General features: G+C 38.1%; 1 protein-coding gene across 2 annotated transcripts; it reads left to right on the top strand.

Moving 5' to 3' along the window:
* Window positions 1-1,840: 1,840 nt before the first annotated feature.
* On the top strand, window positions 1,841-14,329 carry LOC142104202 (RNA-binding protein 4B-like). 2 transcript variants are annotated; one of them, XM_075188730.1, is made up of 4 exons: window positions 1,841-1,941; window positions 3,753-4,173; window positions 8,706-9,304; window positions 13,260-13,335. In XM_075188730.1, the coding sequence occupies exons 1-3, from the start codon at window positions 1,843-1,845 to the stop codon at window positions 9,293-9,295; spliced, it is 1,110 nt and encodes a 369-aa protein (XP_075044831.1). In that variant the 5' UTR covers window positions 1,841-1,842; the 3' UTR covers window positions 9,296-9,304; window positions 13,260-13,335. The 2 variants fall into 2 exon arrangements, with proteins under 2 accessions (XP_075044831.1, XP_075044832.1); XM_075188731.1 differs by lacking the exon at window positions 8,706-9,304 and having other exon boundaries at window positions 13,260-14,329.
* Window positions 14,330-20,263: the final 5,934 nt, after the last annotated feature.

The following is a 20,263-nucleotide window of genomic DNA, read 5'->3' as shown; positions in this document are numbered from 1 at the left end:
CGGTAATATCTCGGACCTCAACAATTCACCTTTCCCTCTCTCTGACCACCATCTACTCTCTTTCAGCATTTCTCTACCCCTCTCGCCTTCATCAGCACCTAAAGTTACTCCCGCCAGGTGTAATCTTGACACGATTGATCCTACCACGTTCTCCTACTCCCTGGTCTCACACCTCTCCCCCATCACCATTCTTTCTTGCCCCAATGAGGCTGTCTCCTTTTATAATTACATCCTTATCACTGCTCTTGAATCTGTCGCTCAAGCAATCACCTTCAAGCTTCGTCGATCCTCGCCTCAACTGTGGCACTCCAAACTTACTTACTATCTTAAATATTGCTCCTATAGTGCAGAGCGGCTCTAAAGAAAGTCACGCACTCATGCTGACTTCCTTCACTTCAAATTCATACTCGGCTATTACAGTTCTGCCCTATTACTCTCCAAACAATCCTTCATTAAGGCTCTCATTTCCTACCATTCATCCAACCCCCATCACCTTTTTGCCAACTTCAACTCCCTCCTCTACCCTCCCTCACTCCTCTCATCGCTGTTATCGACTTTGCTACCCACTTCACCTCCAAAATTGAGTCAATACGTCATGACATCTCCTCCCATCAGTCCCTTCTTGCAGCTTTCTCTCATCCCTCCCATCTTCCTCTGTGGATGCTATCTCCATCCCCTCATCCCACACTTCCTAACCCACCCTTCTTCTCTTCTTATCTGTATATTTGTTTATTCATAATGACTGGTCTTTGTATTTTGTTCTTCATGTTATGTGTTATGGATCACTGCCTTCTGTATATGTCATATACGGCGCTGCAGACCTTTTGTGGCAGCTTATAAATAAAATATAATAATACTAATAATGATGTCTCAACAGGATTTGAGTCTGCCTCTCAGCCATTTTTATGCTTCACAAACAACCTCCAAGATATGTACACCAAGGGGTTCATTTATGAAGCTGCAGGTTTGAAAAAGTGTTCCCTATAGCAACCAGTCAGATTCTAGCTGTCATTTTGTAAAATATACTAAATAAATAATAGCTGGAATCTGATTGGTTGCTATCATAGTTGCCAACTCCCGGAAACTTGTTTCCGGGAGAGGAGGTGAGACTGGAGGGCGGGACGAGGCCAATCGTGTCATTTCGGCCCTACCCCCTGCAAAGCCGTAATTTGCGTTGCGGGGGCGGGGCCAAAATGACGCAATTGGCCTCGTCCCGCCCCCTCCAAAATGGCGTGATTCACCGAGAATGGCGTCACGAAATCCGGGAGAAATGCCATCTCCCCCGGGAGACTGACCCGAATTTCGGGAGTCTCCCGGACTTTCCGGGAGAGTTGGCAAGTATGGTTGCTATAATAACAATAACTGTTTTAAACCCCTAGCTTGATAAATTGACCCCCAAATGTTTGTCTGGACTAGACTTATAAGTAATGAGGGAGAGGAGTATTAGGTATTCATTAAAAAAACAACAACAAAAACTTCTGGTATAGAAGAGAATGAGTAAATTTTTTTTTAAAAAAAAATATTAAACTATTATCTAGTGTGCTATTCAAAATTATATGAAACATATTTACATAACCAAATCGTTTTATGTGCTACTAGTCTATATGTATATACTTTAAGGCTGGCACACATAATACTTCTGACGTTGTATTAGTGTGATATGTGTACAACAGAAAACATGACCGATCAACAAAATGGCCGATGCCTTAGTTGGAGGATGGTGGCTTACCGGTTGCTAAGGCGCTCCGAGCAATGAGATACATACAGTTTCACTATCATTGTGACGTTTGACTGGCTACGTGACTGACCAATTGCAGTGCAGCATGGTAGCAGGTTAGTCCAATGAGTGGCGGCCACGTTGGAGCCGGCCTCTTTCTTTCCTGGGCTGCCCAGTGTCGTCAGTTAGTTGCCATTTTGTGTTCTTCGCGCGTGGAGAAGAAGGTGAGGCATGTATGCTTTGTAGTACATATCCAGATTTCGTTATCCGCTGACATTACTAATAAGGGGGCGTCGAGCACAGTTATAGGCTCTGTTCCGAAAGGCAACAGAGAGTAGAAGTTGGCAGAAATCAGCAAATAAGTATGGCGGGTTCCTGTACACGTATTATGTGCAGTATGTTTGTCTCACCGGAGGCCTGTACACATTTACATCTCCTCCAATATTATCGCCTTTCTCAGTATCGTGGTTTGATCCGTAGTATGTTGTGATCTCCCCGCTTATACTCCTTTTGTATTCTCCTGGTGGCGTCTGCAGGTTTTAGTTCTAGGAGTGCAGCCCCCAGTAAGAATAATGATTGTGGAAATGTTTTTTTTTGGGGTTTTTTTAAACGTGGGCACGGTCATTGTAATCATGTGATGTCTGTAGGTAGATGGTTTGAATTTATTGTTAAAGTTAAGCCTGACCTAGCAGACAATAGACTTTTAATGCCAAGGCTCAACATTTTGTCAAATGCTTCAAATTGTTCAAAGATGTACAAGCCATTTATTCCAAATCAGTCATCCGGCATGATGCATTGATAACATCAAATTGTTTTTGTTTTCCTAGTTTCTCATCATCATCATCATTTATTTATATATCATGTGTGTATATGTGTATATATATATATATATATATATATATATATAATAAATTTAATTTATAGCATATTAGCATTGCTTATTACTACCTACCATTTTGTCTACTACATACACCTTATTTTTTAGAACTAAAGTGAAAGTATTGCTACTGTGTTTTTGGTATCCTAGCTTTGGCTTAGACACTATGGGGCATATTCAATTAGGTGTCTGAGCCGCAAAGTTAATCCACGGTACCGCAGCAACGTGGATTTTTGTGCGCACCCCATAGGGTTGAGTAGGAAAATCCGCTTTATTGTGCTACAGTATTACCGTCAATACTGCACATTGCAGTGGACCGGAAACCTAATTGACTATGCCCCTAAGCATACTGGTAAAGGTATATTGTGTCCTTTGAGAGTCTGTCATTTGCTACATGCTGCATTAGTATCAATTGCAAGTAGTAAGTCACCTGGTACAGTGTGCCCCAGGATGAAAGATGTTGAGTTGAAGGGAAAGCGTGGATTTTTTTTTATGGATATATTTGACACGCCTCAATATAGTCTATTGAAAATATTTTATCCATTTAATCAAGGTCATCTTTAGAATAGTTACGTTGCCTTGCATTCAAGGTTTTCAAATGTGATCTATTGTAGATATAGCTGTAGCTAAGATACAAACCTTGTTTGTAACCAAGGAGAACATATATAGACAAAAAGAAGGTTTAGATAACTGGAGGAATATTGCAACTGATATTACATGGTTCTGAAGCGAAGTTTTTACATTCTTTTGGTAAACTGCAAGTTTATTCATTTTTATAATTTCCATACTCTATCTGAAGAATGAACAATACCTTGTGTATGTAGGCCTCTGCATATGTCAGTTCCTACTGGCCACAGTATCTACTTGATGGAGTTACATATGTCCTCACACTAGAGAACTAGGCTTCTCAAACAGTATTAGTTATTTTGATAGAGAATATATCTAACCAACTATAGGGTAAAGCATTGGGTTTATATTAATACCGAGTTGGGTGTATTTTTGTACATTTAAGCCACATTTCCAAATTAGGTTTTTGTAATTTGTGTCAGGGCTAACAAACATGTATATTTCCTAGTCTGTGGTTATGTTGTTTATATTGACAGAATTATTACATTCTATATTTAATTTTTTTCTTTTTTTCTCCCACGTTTTCTCAAGCTGTTCAAGATGGTGAAACTTTTTGTAGGTAACCTCCCCCCTGAGGCGACACAGGGAGAGCTGAAGTCACTATTTGAGCAGTTTGGTAAAGTAACTGAATGTGACATCATAACAAATTATGGCTTTGTCCACATGGAAGACAAAAAGTCAGCAGATGAAGCTGTACACAATCTGAACCACTACAAACTACATGGCGTATCAATCAATGTGGAACACAGCAGAGGCAAACCCAAAGCCTCCACCAAGCTTCATGTGAGCAGCATTAGCACAGACGTCACAAGTGATGAGTTACGTGAAAAATTTGAAGAATATGGCTCTGTTCTGGAATGCGACATTGTAAAAGATTATGCATTTGTTCACATGGAGAAAGCAGAGGAAGCACTGGAAGCCATCAGAAATTTGAACAACTTTGATTTCAAAGGTGAAACCTAAAATGAGGGTTGGGATTATCAGTAGACAGAACCAAGTTAGTTTTGGGACTGGGAATTTAGTTCTGTAAAGATATTTTTAAAAGGGTTCTGCTTACGACTTATGTTTACTACAGTTAGGTCTTTGTTTAATTATTTTTAAAAGACAAGTGAATGTAGACGTACATATGTGTTATATCATATGTCATATGGCCTTGTTTTACGAAAAACAAAATGCCTGAGACGCAGCGCCAACTGTTCTGTTGTGCTTTGATGCGCTTTAGTAGGAACCAAGGTAACGCGCAGGTTTGCAGAGAAAAATGGCAGCAGTCAATAGAAGTAGTTTGGGCTGATTGTGGACATTCCTTGCGGAGCGCAGTGTGCCTTGTTTTGCAGAGCGGTACAGAAATTAGATTTTGTTTCGTGATCGTATTGAAATGAGGGCTGTAGGAGGTGCATTTTTATTTAGGGGTGTTCTTGCTGTGGTTTTTCCACCCCACAAAAAGATTTGATTTTTGCACAATTGTGAGCTTGCAGGGGTAGTGTCTTATCCTATACTTTTAACAGAACACATCTTCTGCATGTCGTATAGCCGCACTTTTCCTTATATAATATAAAACGTCGACATCCAAGTGTCGTGTCAAAGGAAGTGCTGATGATAATTCTCATTAACTGTATTGAAAAAAAATGAAACGTTTAAGGAAATAGTTTTAAAGTAGTAAGAATTTTAATTTTTTTTCCCTGCAAATCTGCACACATTAGTGCAGTTGATGTGTGATGGGCACACCAGCTAGCCACATCAAGTGCAAGTTGTAAATGAGGTCCATGTTGTTGGTGATTTGAGAAGTTACACCTTATAATATATTAGTTACCAGACATGACAGCAGAGCTTATGGGCAGAATTTACAGAGCAGTGTATGGCATCAAAATAGATGAGAGAATTTATAAAAATTGGTGCAAAGGAAACTTATGTTGACCATACCAACCAAATAGATAATTGCTCCCATTTTTTTAAAAACTACATAGAATCTAGATTGCTGCTATGTGCAGCACCAACTTTTTCTTTTGCAAGTTTTCAGAAATGTTCAGTGTTGGCAGTGGTTAGAAAAGTGTTCTGGCACATGGAGTGGAAGAGAATATTGGTCATGTGTGGTGGGGAAAGAACAAATATGAATAAAAACCTATTTGGGTGAGGAAATGGAATTTAAAGAATGGAGTTTTATAGACTTTCAGTAGTAAAGGAAAGGCTAAACATAATCACAGCTATACTTAGAAACTAAAAATAATATTTTTAGCTATGGCATATGTGACAAGTGCTTATTATCACTGCATGTGTTTCAAGAAGATTTGGTGCCTTTTGCTTGTGGCTTTATAATTCCCCATGTTAGAACTCTAGTATGCTGGGTCCCATATTAACATTTGTTGGAACCTGTGTAAAACGTTTGTAATCGTGTATAACCACAAGCGTTGAGGCCCCCGACCTGATGCACTGTAATAAGGGAGACAGTGGTTGGTAGGATTTCTCATCCGATTAGGAACCTATTGTTACTTGTACATATCTTTTCTTACTTACACAAGATGGAAACACCTCCTGTTAGAGGTCTCTGCAAACAGTATGGGACCCAGCTGCATTGAGGGAGTAGATTTTGCAGTGGATACACCACCGGGTGCCGTACAACAGTTGGGGGAGAGGGGTGTTCAAAACACCTAAAGTTAACGTTTGTCCTTTTTTTTTTTTTTTTTTTTTTTTTTTTTAGAAAACAACTTGTAAAACATTTTATGTTTTGGCTGGTTATAATTGAGAAAAATTAATATAAATGTATATTTTTGTACATGTATTTTACTCATCACCATTTATTTATATAGCGCCACCGATTCCGCAGCGCTGATGAATGTAAATTAATTTTTTTAATCAGCCTTAATAACTTTTTATCATATTTTAATTTCAGTAATGCTGATCATGATGGAAACTTCTTGGCTGTTTAAATTTGTAGTTTGCTTTATAGACTGAGGTTCAGCTTGGATCAATATTTATGTGATTTTATACATGAAGCTATCCATATGTAACCAGCATTTAGGAGTTAGAGCAGTAATTTGCTAGTTATAATTTATCATTGCAGACAATTTTGCACGTCTAAATAAAGCGCAGCTATATGTTTGTGGGGAATAAAAAAGTAAAAATATCCTGCAACTACAGTAGCTTTACCGGGTGAAACAAATGTTCTGAGGGTTGCTGCTGTGAATGTAGGTGCCAGCACTCGCACTACATAGGATTTCTTATTGAGGGGGGCTATGTCAGAGTTATAGGTCATATATTCAGCACTGTTTGCTCAGAACAGACAGCATGAACTGTGCACACAGGCCTTAGCCACTCCTATCAAAGAAAGTCAGTCCATCAATCACCAGCACTTTGTTCTTCCCATACATACTACACAAGTATTATTTTTCTTTTGTAAAGTGCTAACATAATATGCAGCCCTGTACATTGAGGGGATTGTGGTACAAGCAAATGACATGAAACAGAAGGTAAAGATGTTCTTGTCCAATCAAGCTTATAAACGGTGCAGGAAACACTAGATAACACTTAGTTCAGCTTTGGTAGAGGGATTACTGAAGAAATTATGTGGTCTTGAAAGGCATTTTAGATAGCAATCAAAATGCCAAAATACAGTAACTTTCATTTATGTGATAACACCTTATATTTTAGGTGAACATTGCCTAATATTTTGTAGTACATGTTCATTTGTATTATTGCCATAGTAGCTACAACGTGACAGCAGTGATGTTCTATTGGCATTCACAAAGGAACGGTTTTTCCTTAAATTCACCGCGTTGACTGTGAAAGGTAAAGTAAGGAGTTAAGTGCATGATTTTCCTATTTTAGTTGTTTAGAGGATAACTACATTCAAATGGAAAATTCAGTTTTGTTTGCATTTTCAGAAAATACTTGGTTTATTTACATAGGGTCCCTTATTCCACCAAACCTAAAAGGTGTTTCTCTGTTTTGCATGCTAGAATAGGTAGTGTGAACTTGTACTAAATGTCCGACAGCCTTCTGCTCTAGCCTCTTGAAAGTTGTAAAGAAATCCATGAGAATCAACTTACAACTAGTGAGGAATTAAATATATTAATTTGCCATATTAATGTATAAGGGATGTTGGCAATAAAACCCTTAATTTTGCTATGTGATTTCTGGAGAATACTGCATCTGTATAGTAGTATATGGAGGAGCTGTTAAATTCTTATATAAATATTTTACTTGATAATAAATATACATTAGTAATGAAAAGGGCAATTAATATTGGTCCAGATTGTTACTTACTATGTGAACCTGGTTTTTGTTTTATGCTGATACTGAATTCTACCCCTATGCTTTAAGGTGGATTGCACCTTCTATTAATAATTTAATGTTTTATAGCTCTTTCATGAAACAGGTGAGTGGAGTAGGAATCTGTCAAATGTTCACAGCAGGTATTAAGGATATATTTATTCTCAAGTAAAAATACTTCTATTACAATTCACACTCTACATACGTTGGTGAAGTTTATCTACATGTTTTAATTTATCATTTTAAACCTGAGTTGAGTGATTTAAAGCTGAAACGGTTTACAAAAAGTGCAGGTTGTACTGTCTGTATCAAGCTGTTAAATTCTGTAGGGGCTCCTTCTAAACATTTTAAAGGCTAGAGTAAAAAAATGCATTCATATGTTAAATCTTTCCAGGTAAACCGCTCAGTTTGCCCTGCTAATAAGCTTTTTAGTTTTCGTTCATATATCTATGTTGGTTGTTTGTTTGACCTTGCCCTAACTATTGTCACCTTTGACTTTAGCTCTGATGTAAGTGCATTTTGACTGCAGTCAAACATGCATCTCAAGGGCAGTTATTTGCCCTAAGCTTTTAAATTGTAATATCCATTGGAGCTGCAGCATTTGGTAATAAACATATATATCTGCATGTACATTCTGAGATTTTAAACGGCAGTTTACTTTTATCGGGCCCAGAATGTTTTTTTGTATTCTACAGATTTTGTATACTGTAGTAAAGTTACAGGAGTAGAGGGAGGAAGAATTGCTGATATTTCGGGGGCAGGAACAAGCTACAGGTAGCTTGTTGCATAGAATTTGGTAACAAGAAAGTGAGTTTTTAGTTAACACAAAATTGAGGAACTACTTAGGAAATCATTTTGGTTGTATTTGTAAATTCATGCTGATGCAACCAATCCCTTTTAAATGTGAATTCAAAAAACCTACATATTTGACTACATGTAGTAAACTTATTAGGTGTTTTTTTTTTTTGCTTTTTTTTTAGCTCATGCAAAAAATGCAGTACATGTGATCGTTGTGATAAGTTGCCTGACACTTCTGCTATTTCTCACACTTTTCTAACTTTGCTTTATCCATCCTTGTTTTATTATGTATTTTAATTCTGTATTTTCTGACCCAGTCTGCTTTTGTATAACTTGTAAATAGTCATATTAGTACATTTTTAAAAGGGAGATGTCCCTGACTTCTCTTCACCAACCCTTTTCGCGTATGCTCTCTTGAAGGCAAACGGATGCACGTTCAGCTCTCTACAAGTCGTCTGCGAGTCACACCGGGAATGGGAGAACGAAGCCGATGCTACCGTTGCGGGAAGGACGGCCACTGGTCCGGAGTGTGTCCTTTAGACCAAATGGCTCAGGAGATGGAGCTGGCGCCGTCCTACGGTCACGACCCTTTCGCTGATCCTTATGTCCCTATGCGCAGTGCGGCGGCTGCTGCCTACGAGCGTATGTATTATGATGAGCGGGAACGCCGCAGCCTTATAGACTACTACCACCGCTACCGTATACGTCCCTCATCCTATGATGCCTATATGGAACGTCGACTGCCTCCTCTTCCCCCTCCTTCAATGTCCACTCTAACACACAGAAAGCGAATGGAGTCCTATCCATACGAGAGGCATCTGTTACCGCCTCCACCTCCAATTCCCAGCTATTACGCACGAGAGCGAAGCCCCATACGCCGCTCTTCTGCATCCGCCGGTATGGATGGATATCTGCCTGAGCGCAGATTAACCCCTGCCCTACGGAGCTCTGTCTATGACACTCCACGTTACATCCGGGAACCCTACGGTGAACGGTCGCGGTATTTCTAAGCCGAGGAGGTGAGGGGTTTTTGTTTTTGCTTAGATATTTTTAAATATTTATTGCTTTTGTTAATCTACTTTTGCTTCAGTTTCGTTCCACTTTTTTATGCCCTTTTGGGTCATTGTTTACCATTTCTATCTTCCTACCTTCCTTTACAAACCGTTCAGTTTCTGAAACACGTTATTTTGAGCACTCGTTCATTCTGGGAAACTGTTCGGACAATTCTGCGCCCAGTTCCCTATCTGCCATATGTGATGTTTATACCTTTTCATTTTAACACGTGTATCAACATCACAAGTTATTATTTTGGTACATAGACATTAGACATGCATTTCTATACGTAGCATTATTTATTAGATGTAGTGGCGTAAAAGATTTCCACACTTCTCTATGCTCATCAGCCATTAAGGTAATGATTATCTAAGCCTGTGAAAACCCTTTAGCATTGCATGTCTTCTGTACTAATGTTATAGGATTAATATTGGTAACTTTCCAACCAGTTGCACACAGGTAAGTGAGGAAACGGAGGACTGTTCTGTTCTAAGATGAATCCTACTTTACAGGTTTCACAATAAGTTAGCTCAGCTGTATTGTAAAAGCATGCCAAGTGTATGTCCACGTAGGCCGTCTTTGGTATTGTGTTTTCCATCATTGTGTTTCGGCTACAAATGAGATGGGGAATAAGGAAGTGGAGTGTTTTTCTCTACTTGTTCAGCACCACTCACACACACTGCCTTCTCCTACAGTCAAACACATGATAGACAGAAAGGAAACTGGTGTGTGTATACTCTTAACTTCTTAAATATTTCCTCTATATTTGTCTAATGAAAATATTTAGAGAACAATGTTTAATTTTGTTACATAACATTACATGTTTTCTGCGTGCTTGCAAAGCTTAATGGTGACATTCTTTTATGTTCAATGGTTCCCTTAAAGGTACTAATGTCACTATTTAATGTTATAAATAGTTAAATACAAATGTGTGCAGCGGCTTTCATTACATTTCATGATGGTGTCTGTTGCAAAACCGCAGTGAACCAATTTGACGGAAAAGAAAACTGGTGTGATCTGAAGTCTGCATGTGGTGAGGGTTTCTATAGACTATCAAAGATGGCTAAAAATGGTCAGGTCTGTCCAACTTGACAATTTCACAGCGTGTTGCCAATTTGAGAGGAAATGCATTCGGTGGTCATAAGTTGTGTATGGTATAAACCAAGTTTGTGGTTTGACTCTTTTGTGCGGTTTCCAGATTTGCTATACTCCCAATGCCTTTATACCATGCACAAATCTTTTCTGCCGCCTGTCATAAGGTCATGTCTCCAAAGCTCTTCTATAATTATCACGCATGAATAAGCACGACTCAAGAGGTTTGAGCATGGATAGACTCAAACAATGGCACTAACCTTTCGTAATTTACCAATCGGTAGCTACCAATTAATAACTTTCTAACTCAATATTTACATTAGACAAATAGCTGAATCTTCACAGCATATCTGTTGCATGAAAGCAATGACTAAAAGATATTGATCATGTGTACTTTAATTGTTGCTACTTTTACTGCAAATGTAATGTATCGTGGATAAAACTTTTTCTGAACTATAGAAAGGAATCCTCTAGTAAAAATCATACCTGAATAGTGTGCCTCATGTATAGTCATGGCTTGGTGAAATTCTTTAGTTTTAATGGTCTTCAGTCTGGCATTGTCCCAATTGAGCTGGTCCCTTTAGAGGGCCCAAATGTTGCATTGCCGTGAGCCTTAGACTGGGTACACACTACAGAAAATTTCTTTCGATGCGATATCTATAACAATTTTACCAACGACTAGAGGAAAAAAATAAATCCAGATCAGCATGCCAAATAATGTGTACACACTACATGTTTTACAAGATTTACCTTCAGATCTGTGCTCTTCAGCTGTCGTAACCATCGGCTGAAAAGATTGTGACTGCACACTCCATAGAGATCTATGGACACTGTTGGTTGTGAGTGCATAAACACTGCAAAAGTGGAATCACATCGTTGAATGAGATTTTTAGTTTGGTTTAAACAAATTAAATTATATGATGCGCTTTGGAATGATGTTCCTCGTTACAGTGTACACACTTATGCTTTATTGGGCTGAACAGTCGTTTATTGTGTGATTGACACAATAAGCCTGTAGTGTGTACCCAGTCTGCTCTTCTTACTAATTTTCTAATGGGAGTGTTGATGCCTCTTGCTGTGAACGTTCTACTTATGCATATACAAATTTTATGTGGGCAGCACATCCACTGTTAATTTAAAAGCAAACCAAAATCCTGCAGCGGTAGAAAGATCAGTGCTGCCTTATGCGATAACGACCTGGAGTAATTTTGCTTTACCTTTGTGAACTGTACCCAAATTAACCTTATTTACTTTTTGGTACTTACCCTTTAACAGTGTATCCATCTTAAAGGTATCTATACACACTGTTTTAAAGGAGATGTCCACCAAAATAGTGTTTATGTTCCTACTCTTCAGTTGGTAAGATGATTTTACCAACATTTCTCTGCTCCTTTTTTATAAACAGTCAGCTTATATGTAACCATAAAGGTTAACTCTTGCAGAGAACTACAACATTGTTATGACAAGTTAAAAAAGTAAGTTGTGCTGGCTACCTGCCATTTCCTTGTCACTGTTTAGGGAAAAACTTAAAATATATATATTTTTTACAAGGTGGTAGCAGAATGGTTAGGCTAATTTGCAAATATTGTGATTATCTGGGTATAGGAGATCACAATTAAACTTTTTGTTGGCGTTCTCTTAACAACCACCCTGGTCGTTGAGTAAAATTCAGTAAATATTTGTGATTTTAAAAACTAGGGGCTAGATTTACTAAACTGGGTTTGACAAAGTGGAGATGTTGCCTATAGCAACCAATCCGATTCTAGTTATTTAGTACATTCTACAAAATGACAGCTAAAATCTGATTGGTTGCTATAGGCAACATCTCCACTTTCTCAAACCTGCAGTTTAGTAAATATACCCCTAGATCTGCTATTGAATTGTTTTGTTTTAAATTATTCATGGCAAAATTGACAATGTTCAAGTTGGTACTGTATGCTGAGCTGTAAGTCTAAATTGGCCTCATCTGAACAGAGCATGCATGTATCTTAACAATTTAGCTGTGTGTAAAATTGCAACGAATTTAATTTGTTGCCTTGCTTCAGAACGCATTTATTATATGCATACAATAATAATGTGACATGCAGAGTACTTCAACATCCTTTCTCTCCATTATTTGCTTACTTAGTGTAAGTTTCTGAAAAAGAGGTTGTAAATGACAGCGTCTGCCAATGTGTGTATAAAACTAGTCCAAATATATCCGTTTACCAATGTCCAAAAGACAGAGTGAAATAGTATCATGAACTTTGTCAGCAATTGCTTAAAAACATGTAACGGAAGATCCGTCAAGAGACCAGAAAGGGTCCAGTAAATTTGATAGGTGTATCTGATGAATGTCAGTACGCCAGTCTTTCTTCCCTGGTGTTCTATTATGAAGTATTTGTACCAAACAAAATCTGTCAATTTTGTAGGCTGATCGTACGAAATGTATTCAAAACCTAAATGTAATACATTCACTTTTCTGTATACTAACAATGAACACCCTCTATTCTTTTTGCGCACTGTTTACATTACATGATGAAAGATGATAGGCGTTTACAAATGAATATTACAATTTGAAAAGTAATTAGAATAACGGTGTTAAAACATTCAACATGGATCTTTAATGTGTCTTAAATGTTTGCCGCCTTTCTATTTAAAGCATAAGTAAGCACAAACGTTTAGTCTATAATTCTGTTTCATTCCAACCCCCTTTATTAACATGGATTTATTGAAAATGTTATGTATGTTTTTATAATATTGTGTAAAACTAGTATGAAAGTATAACATATCAACAGCAAAATATGTAATTTGCCAAAACTACAATTTTGTACCTTTTTTGTATTTTAGGTAAGATATTTTCGGGCTCCGGCGCGGTCTTCGTTCGCGTTTGCAATAAAAATTTTACCTCCGTGCTTCAAAATCATTCAACATCCCAAAACTTTATTTTTTATTTTAAGAAGGATAATAACCCTAATGAAATATACATAGGTGGTTGTGGAATTGTCAATATGAGCTTTTCACCACATGTTATTGCTGGATGGTACAAACAAATCTATAGTAAGAGGTTTCCTGTTATGTTAGATCAGTGGGCTATTAAGTGAGCTAAGACATCGATAAAATAAGTCTCCTGAGCGCTCTAGCATAGCTAGTTGTGGTTAGACACACAAAGTAGCCATACAATAAAGTGTCCAAATCAGTGTAGAAATATCTACCCGTCGGGTTTAAAGATATTGAAATTTAAATACCTGCTGTCGTCCATAATTTGATTTTATTAAGCCACATTCATATTTTAAGTAACTAAGGGCTTTTGTCCTCCTGTTTCATTAGCTATGGCATTGTTGTAGCTTATTTTTTATAATTTAGCTTGCAGCAAGATTCTGTCACTCATTGTACAGAATACTGCAAACTCAGACTCTCCTTTCCTGTGTAGATTGTAATGTAACCAAAAGGTGATCTGCAAGCTTAAATGCAGAACAATTGGGATTGTAAGTGTACTCTGAAGGGAAAATTACTTATGATTTAACTGAAAAGCTTGTTCTAGCATTAGACCAGCTTGAAACTTGAGAAAAGTATAATGGCGTAGGATAGCTTTGCAGCATGTTTTTTATTTTACCACAAAATATGAATTTGCAAACCAGTTTAGCAACTTAGGTTAAAACCACAGCAACAACCATCTGTTAATATGATGTAGGGCATCTGTATATATAAAATCTTATTAATTGTTGTTTTTGCAAGCTCTTTATAGGAAAACCAGACTTCTTGTATTGTTATGGGTTTACAAATATTAATGTATTAGGAAGAGACAGGAAATTGATGTGCCCAGTTAGTCTACACAAAAATTGATCTTGCCTGTAACAAGTTACATATGCTAACATTTGGTGTGTTTTCTTTTCCCCAAATAAAGAGCTGTTTTGAAATCTTGTGTCGGTGGTTAATTTTGAAAATATGAAGTACACTAAGAACAGATGGAAACTGAAGAAGGTTTCAGCACCTTAAAGTATAACATCACAGTTAATACAGTATAATAAACATACATTTTAAATTACTATTTAATAATTTAACTTATGACGAGATTATTGTGTATATTTATCTATTAAAACCAGACCATGTTTATTTCCAGCCCCAGGAATCATTGTGGTCATAATGCCTAAAGCATATGTTTCTGAGTAAACTTCCATTTTCTGTAGAAAAAGGATTACCTTCTAATTGAATGTAGTGCATCTGCTTTTTGTAGACTAGACTTCATTTCTTGCATTCAAAGTATGGACACCTGATTTTACCCAGACAGGGTACAAAAGAATGGAAGTATAGGGAAATACACAATAACATTTACATAATGCACAAGTAATTTTTCACAACACAAAATTATACAACCCAAACAGCCTCACATTTTCCCAATGCACACTCTTTCTGATTTATCTGTTTTATTCACTTCTTTAGAGCTGCAGGTGTGAAACCATCCCATCTTTGCTCTATGCGCTTATGTACATAAGAGTTTCAGTAGAAAACATGATTTGACATGTGAAGGCAAAAATCTGGGTACCTATCAGATCACCCATAATTTGTACGACTGTCAAGGCCTAGATTATGTTAATAAGTACCTCACACAAGGTTATAGAACCTCCCCCCATCCTAAACCATCATAGTTGTGTATAAAACAGTTGTGGCAGGCAAACTTATATTTTAATGGTTTAGAGTTTGTTTTATGACTGAAACAACCATGGAACACTGTTTGTACACATTGCATTACTTATTGTGTTTGTGTCTAACATTAATAGCTATAAGATATTCCTTCATACAGTAACATCCTGAATTTTTGGAAATATTTTTTTCTATGGTGAAAGCAATGGGCGTTTCTCTGTAGCGACCAGCTGTAATATCCGTCTAGTCGCTATCAATAAATATTGTCCGCTGTGATCAATGTGGTTTCAATGCACAAGAGATTTAATGGCAAGATGTAACAAATAAAATTAAGTACAGCCGATACATATGCAGCGCATTGGATCCAGCATTCCGTCCTGAAGCTTGTGGTCAAAGTAGACTGAATGATGGTCTCGGTGCCTGGTTTATATACAGTTTGTGGTACATAAAAAACAGTGGTGATGTGGCATTTTTCCATTGGTTCAGGATTTAGGACAGTCCAGTATAATGCAGGTCATAGATTGGGGGTCAACTTTCCAACAGCTGCCTACGTGTCTTCCCGCAGGAGCCCGCCAAAATTCTGGTTCAAACCAGCCTATTGGCATTCCAAACACAATATCATTTTGAACATTAATCCTTTATCATCCATGACTAGCATACTCAGGGTGGATTAGTATGACCCCAAACATGATACATTTCCTCTATCCTGAACCTTAGTTGTCAATAAAGTGGTTTAACATGATTATATTAAACTATAAAATCTATTACATTTGAATATAAAAGGCTATGTGTTGGAACTTTAACGTGAACCATTTACAAATGAATGTAGAAGTGTTTGCTAGTGCTATTGTGAAAATACGCCCTTCCACGCCGTAGTGTGCTATTCACATATTTTCAGATAAAGCCAATTCAATTGATTATTAATTTGAAACGACTTCATACAATTATTTGACTTTCACACTGTGCATAAATAAAGGTGCAGAAGAACACCTTGCTTCAAACATACTAAATTACAATAGGACAGGCAACACTTTGCTTCTGAGGGGTAAGTTATTGGTTCCAAAAATTAACGTTTAGAGAGGGATTCAAATAGCTCTGAGTCAGCAGACACAACCATCAGAGTTTTTACTAAAATCTCCGTTCATTTCTCTTGTGTCCCATGCAGATGGGAGGGAAAATGAGCAGAGATTTCTGTACCGTATTAACTGGCGGCACCTCACGGCTTATTGAATCTGCCCTTTAGTGTTAATCAGATTGATTTAATATATGGACAGTCGCAGCTTGTTTGTTCCTGTACAAAGTACCTAATTTTAGATATATTAAAAAGTTTGTTTTTCATACTTTTTCCCGTTCCTGTGTTACTCTTGAGAAAAAGAAACTGCTTTCTATCGGTTTGCTATGTGCCAGGATTCATAAATGTACGAATATAAAGCTATCCTCCACAATTAAACAGCAGCTTGTTGTAGATAGGCAATAATACATAAAAATTACAGAATGTAATACATACTATCCTAAAATATGAAAACCTTTTTAAATGGTACACATAAAAGCAATCTGATAAATTTAACATCCTCTGATTTACAGTTACAAATATAATTTTGTATCGCTTAACCAAATAGTTCAAGCTAATAGATCAAGCAGTCAAATTTTTTATTTCTTGTTTTCTGTGTTTTTACCCTGACTTATAGAAAGCTGTTTTGTTTATGAATATACATTTATCTTGCATCTGGATGTTGTATACATTTTTCTTTATTACATTATGCATTACATCAGAATGCCCAGTATTAAAACTAGATTTTGTATGCTTAGAAATGTGTTGGCCCATTTATGCCTTATCTCTACAGTTTCAAACATACTTTGTCATTGTACTGTACTACATAAACAATGTGACACTACAATAATATGAATGGATGATTTAATGCTACACCACTGCAATTAGAAGAAATACAGTTCCACCTGTTTTTATAGGTTTTAGTTTGTTGTTAATTAGCTATGTTTTCATTGGACCCGCCTATACACACACAGCTGAGCCTGCATGAGTAAATTTTCTACAAGCGGGGGTGGATCCGGGGTAGGGTGATTGGCCTCCGCCATAACGCATTGCCTCCTCCCGCTTCCTACACCATTCTGACTGTCGGACATAATATCCTCATCAAGTCCTGACACTGTCAGTGAGAAGCTGACGGAAAAGAAACCCATAGAAAGGTAAGCAAATGGTATAATGAAGGGGAACAGTGAAAAGGGGCCCAGTGTGAATATGGAGGCAGCAGTGTGATGACGATAGAGCAGACATTTGTTGCTCCTATTGTGATTCTATAGCTATGGTGTTTTACTTAAAATAAAGCAAAGAACAAACTTTACCTATTTGTTTCCTAAAATACATTAATTTGTGAGACACATAGGAATATATTTACTAAACTGCGGGTTTGAAAAAGTGAACATGTTGCCTATGGCAACCAATCAGATTCTAGTTATTTATTTGGTACATTCTGCGAAATAACAGCTAGAACCTGCTATAGGCAACATCTCCACTTTTTCAACTCCATATGGGGTAAATATACCCCGTAGTGTTGTAGAACACGGCCTGCGGGAGTCGAGAGGGGGAGGAGTTTGGATTAATCAAACCCCCCCCAAAAAAAAATAGAAAAGTCTCGATCTGCTCCTGTTATGCATCTGTTTTACAGCCATAAATTAAATATTTATTTTACTGTGATTTATATGTGAATCACTGTAATGTGATTTCTACACTAAATGGGATTTTCTCCCAAAGTGGACGAAAATGCACAATTAGACACAGTTGGACAAACATTTGACTACATTGGATAACTCCCAGGAATAAGCTATATCTGCAAAGTCTATTTCTGCAATACTTGTCTATCTATACACTGCACTGCAAAGAGGTAATTCTTTAAAAAAACCTTTTTTGCTTTTACTCATCACAATGTTTAACAAACTGCTCTTCTTGGTCTCTTTTCATGGCATTGTTTTTAGGACTGTCATCTTTCACCCCAACACAAACATTTGCCCACATTGCACCTTCATTACTCCATTCACCTCTAGTTAACACCCATGAACTGTTGTCCTATTTAGTATCTCTAACAAGTAAAGCCTCCACCTGTCGCCAGAAAATAAAAGGTCACACATCTTACAATCCCCTTACCTATCTTTCTCTCTACTTCTATTAGCCGGTGATTTATCACCTAATACAGGTCCCCCCCACACTCCTCACACACATGCATCAGTACACTACCGCTCTATAGCAAACCTCAAACACATTACCTGCCTCCCCTCTCTTCCAAGTCCTTTAAATGTGCCCTTTGGAATGCACGCTCTGTTTGTAACAAACTTACCTCCATTCATGATCTCTTCCTCTCAAAAACTTAAACCTTCTGGCAATAACTGAAACATGGCTCATGCAATCAGACACTGCCTCACCTGCAGCACTTTCACATGGTGGCCTCCAACTCCCCCACACCTCCAGACCTGAAGGTAGACAAGGAGGTGGGGTTGGACTACTTCTCTTCCCACAGTGCACATTCACAGTTCTACCAAATGTCCCATCACTCACGTTCACATCTTTTGAAGTACATGCTATTCGCATTTTTAATCCATTCTCTATGTGTTGCAGTGATCTATCGTCCCCTTGGATTTCTCTGCATGGCTCCCTCACTTTTTATCTTCGGACATCCCCACCCTCATCCTGGGTGATTTCAACATCCCCATTGATAACCCACCTTCCAAGGCTGCTTCCAAACTACTCTCTCTAACCTCACTTGACCTCTTGCAGTGGATTGAATCATCTACTCATCAGAATGGCCATTGCCTTGATCTTTTCTCTAGACCAGGCCTGTCCAACCTGTGGCCCTCCAGATGTTGTGAAACTACAAGTCCCAGCATGCCCTTCCAGCTATCAACAGGTTGTCTACTGGCAAAGCATGCTGGGGCTTGTAGTTGCACAACACCTGGAGGGCCGCAGGTTGGACAGGCCTGCTCTAGACTATGCTCACTTTCTAACTTTCTTAAAACACCCTTCCCCCTCTCGGATCATCACCTTATCAGCTACACGCTCACCCCCACTGCTCTAACCTCTTTACAGTCTAACTCTACCAAGCCTCCTCATACCCGCAGAAATCTTAATTCTATTAATATTCAACAATTTTCCACCTCCAACACCACTTCTCCCCTATCTCTACATTCTCCTCCCCTGAGATGACAGTACCCCATTTTCACCAAACCTTAGCAACAGCCATTGATCAAGGGGCTCCAGCGACACTACATACTACACGTCGACTTCGATGTCAGCCGTGGCACACTACAGCAACGCAAAATCTTCAAAAACTTTCACGTAAAGCAGAACATCACTGGCGTAAATCTCGTACCGCTAATTTCTTCACATATACTTCTATCTACCACCCCTATCGAAATGCTCTGGACACTGCAAAACAAACATACTTCCAATCTCTTATCTATGCTCAGGCTTCCAACCCCAAACGCCTTTTTAAGACATTTAATGCTCTTCTCAATCCTCCCACCCCAAACCCTCAGTCCACTATCAGTGCCCAGGATCTTGCTTCCTATTTCAAGGACAAGAATGATAAGATCAGACTAGAAATGGTATCCTCTTCCTCGACAACCAATTGGTTCAATTCCTTCCCACCATCCTCTGACACCCTCTTTTCATTTGACCCCACAAATGAGGAAATTTCTACTCTCTTCTTATCTTCCTACTCTACCTCCTGTCTTCTTGATCCTATTCCCTCATAAATTGGTAGATCCCTGTCTCCTGTGCTCATTTCACCTCTAACTAAAATCTGTTATCTCTCGCTCTCTACTGGCATCATTCCATCACTATACAAGCATGCAATGATTACTCCTATTCTAAAAAAACAAGATTCCGACCCAAACTCTCTCTCAAATTACCGTCCCATCTCTCAGCTGCCGTGCACCTCCAAGCTTCTAGAGAGACTTGCCTACACTAGCCTCACACGCTTCCTTTCCGCAAACAGCCTGTTGGATCCTCTTCAGTCTGGCTTTCGTTCTCAACACTCCACAGAGACTGCGTTGACTAAGGTTTTCAATGATCTGATCACTGCTAAAACTAAACGCCATTACTCTCTCCTAAATCTCCTGGATCTCTCGGCTGCATTTGACATCGTTGACCACTCTCTTCTCATACAAACACTGCAATCCCTAGGGCTTCAAGACACTGT

Source organism: Mixophyes fleayi, chromosome 10 (genome assembly GCF_038048845.1).
Source record: "Mixophyes fleayi isolate aMixFle1 chromosome 10, aMixFle1.hap1, whole genome shotgun sequence".
Classification (NCBI taxonomy): Eukaryota; Metazoa; Chordata; class Amphibia; order Anura; family Limnodynastidae; genus Mixophyes; species Mixophyes fleayi.
This window is presented reverse-complemented; position numbering and strand designations above follow the sequence as displayed.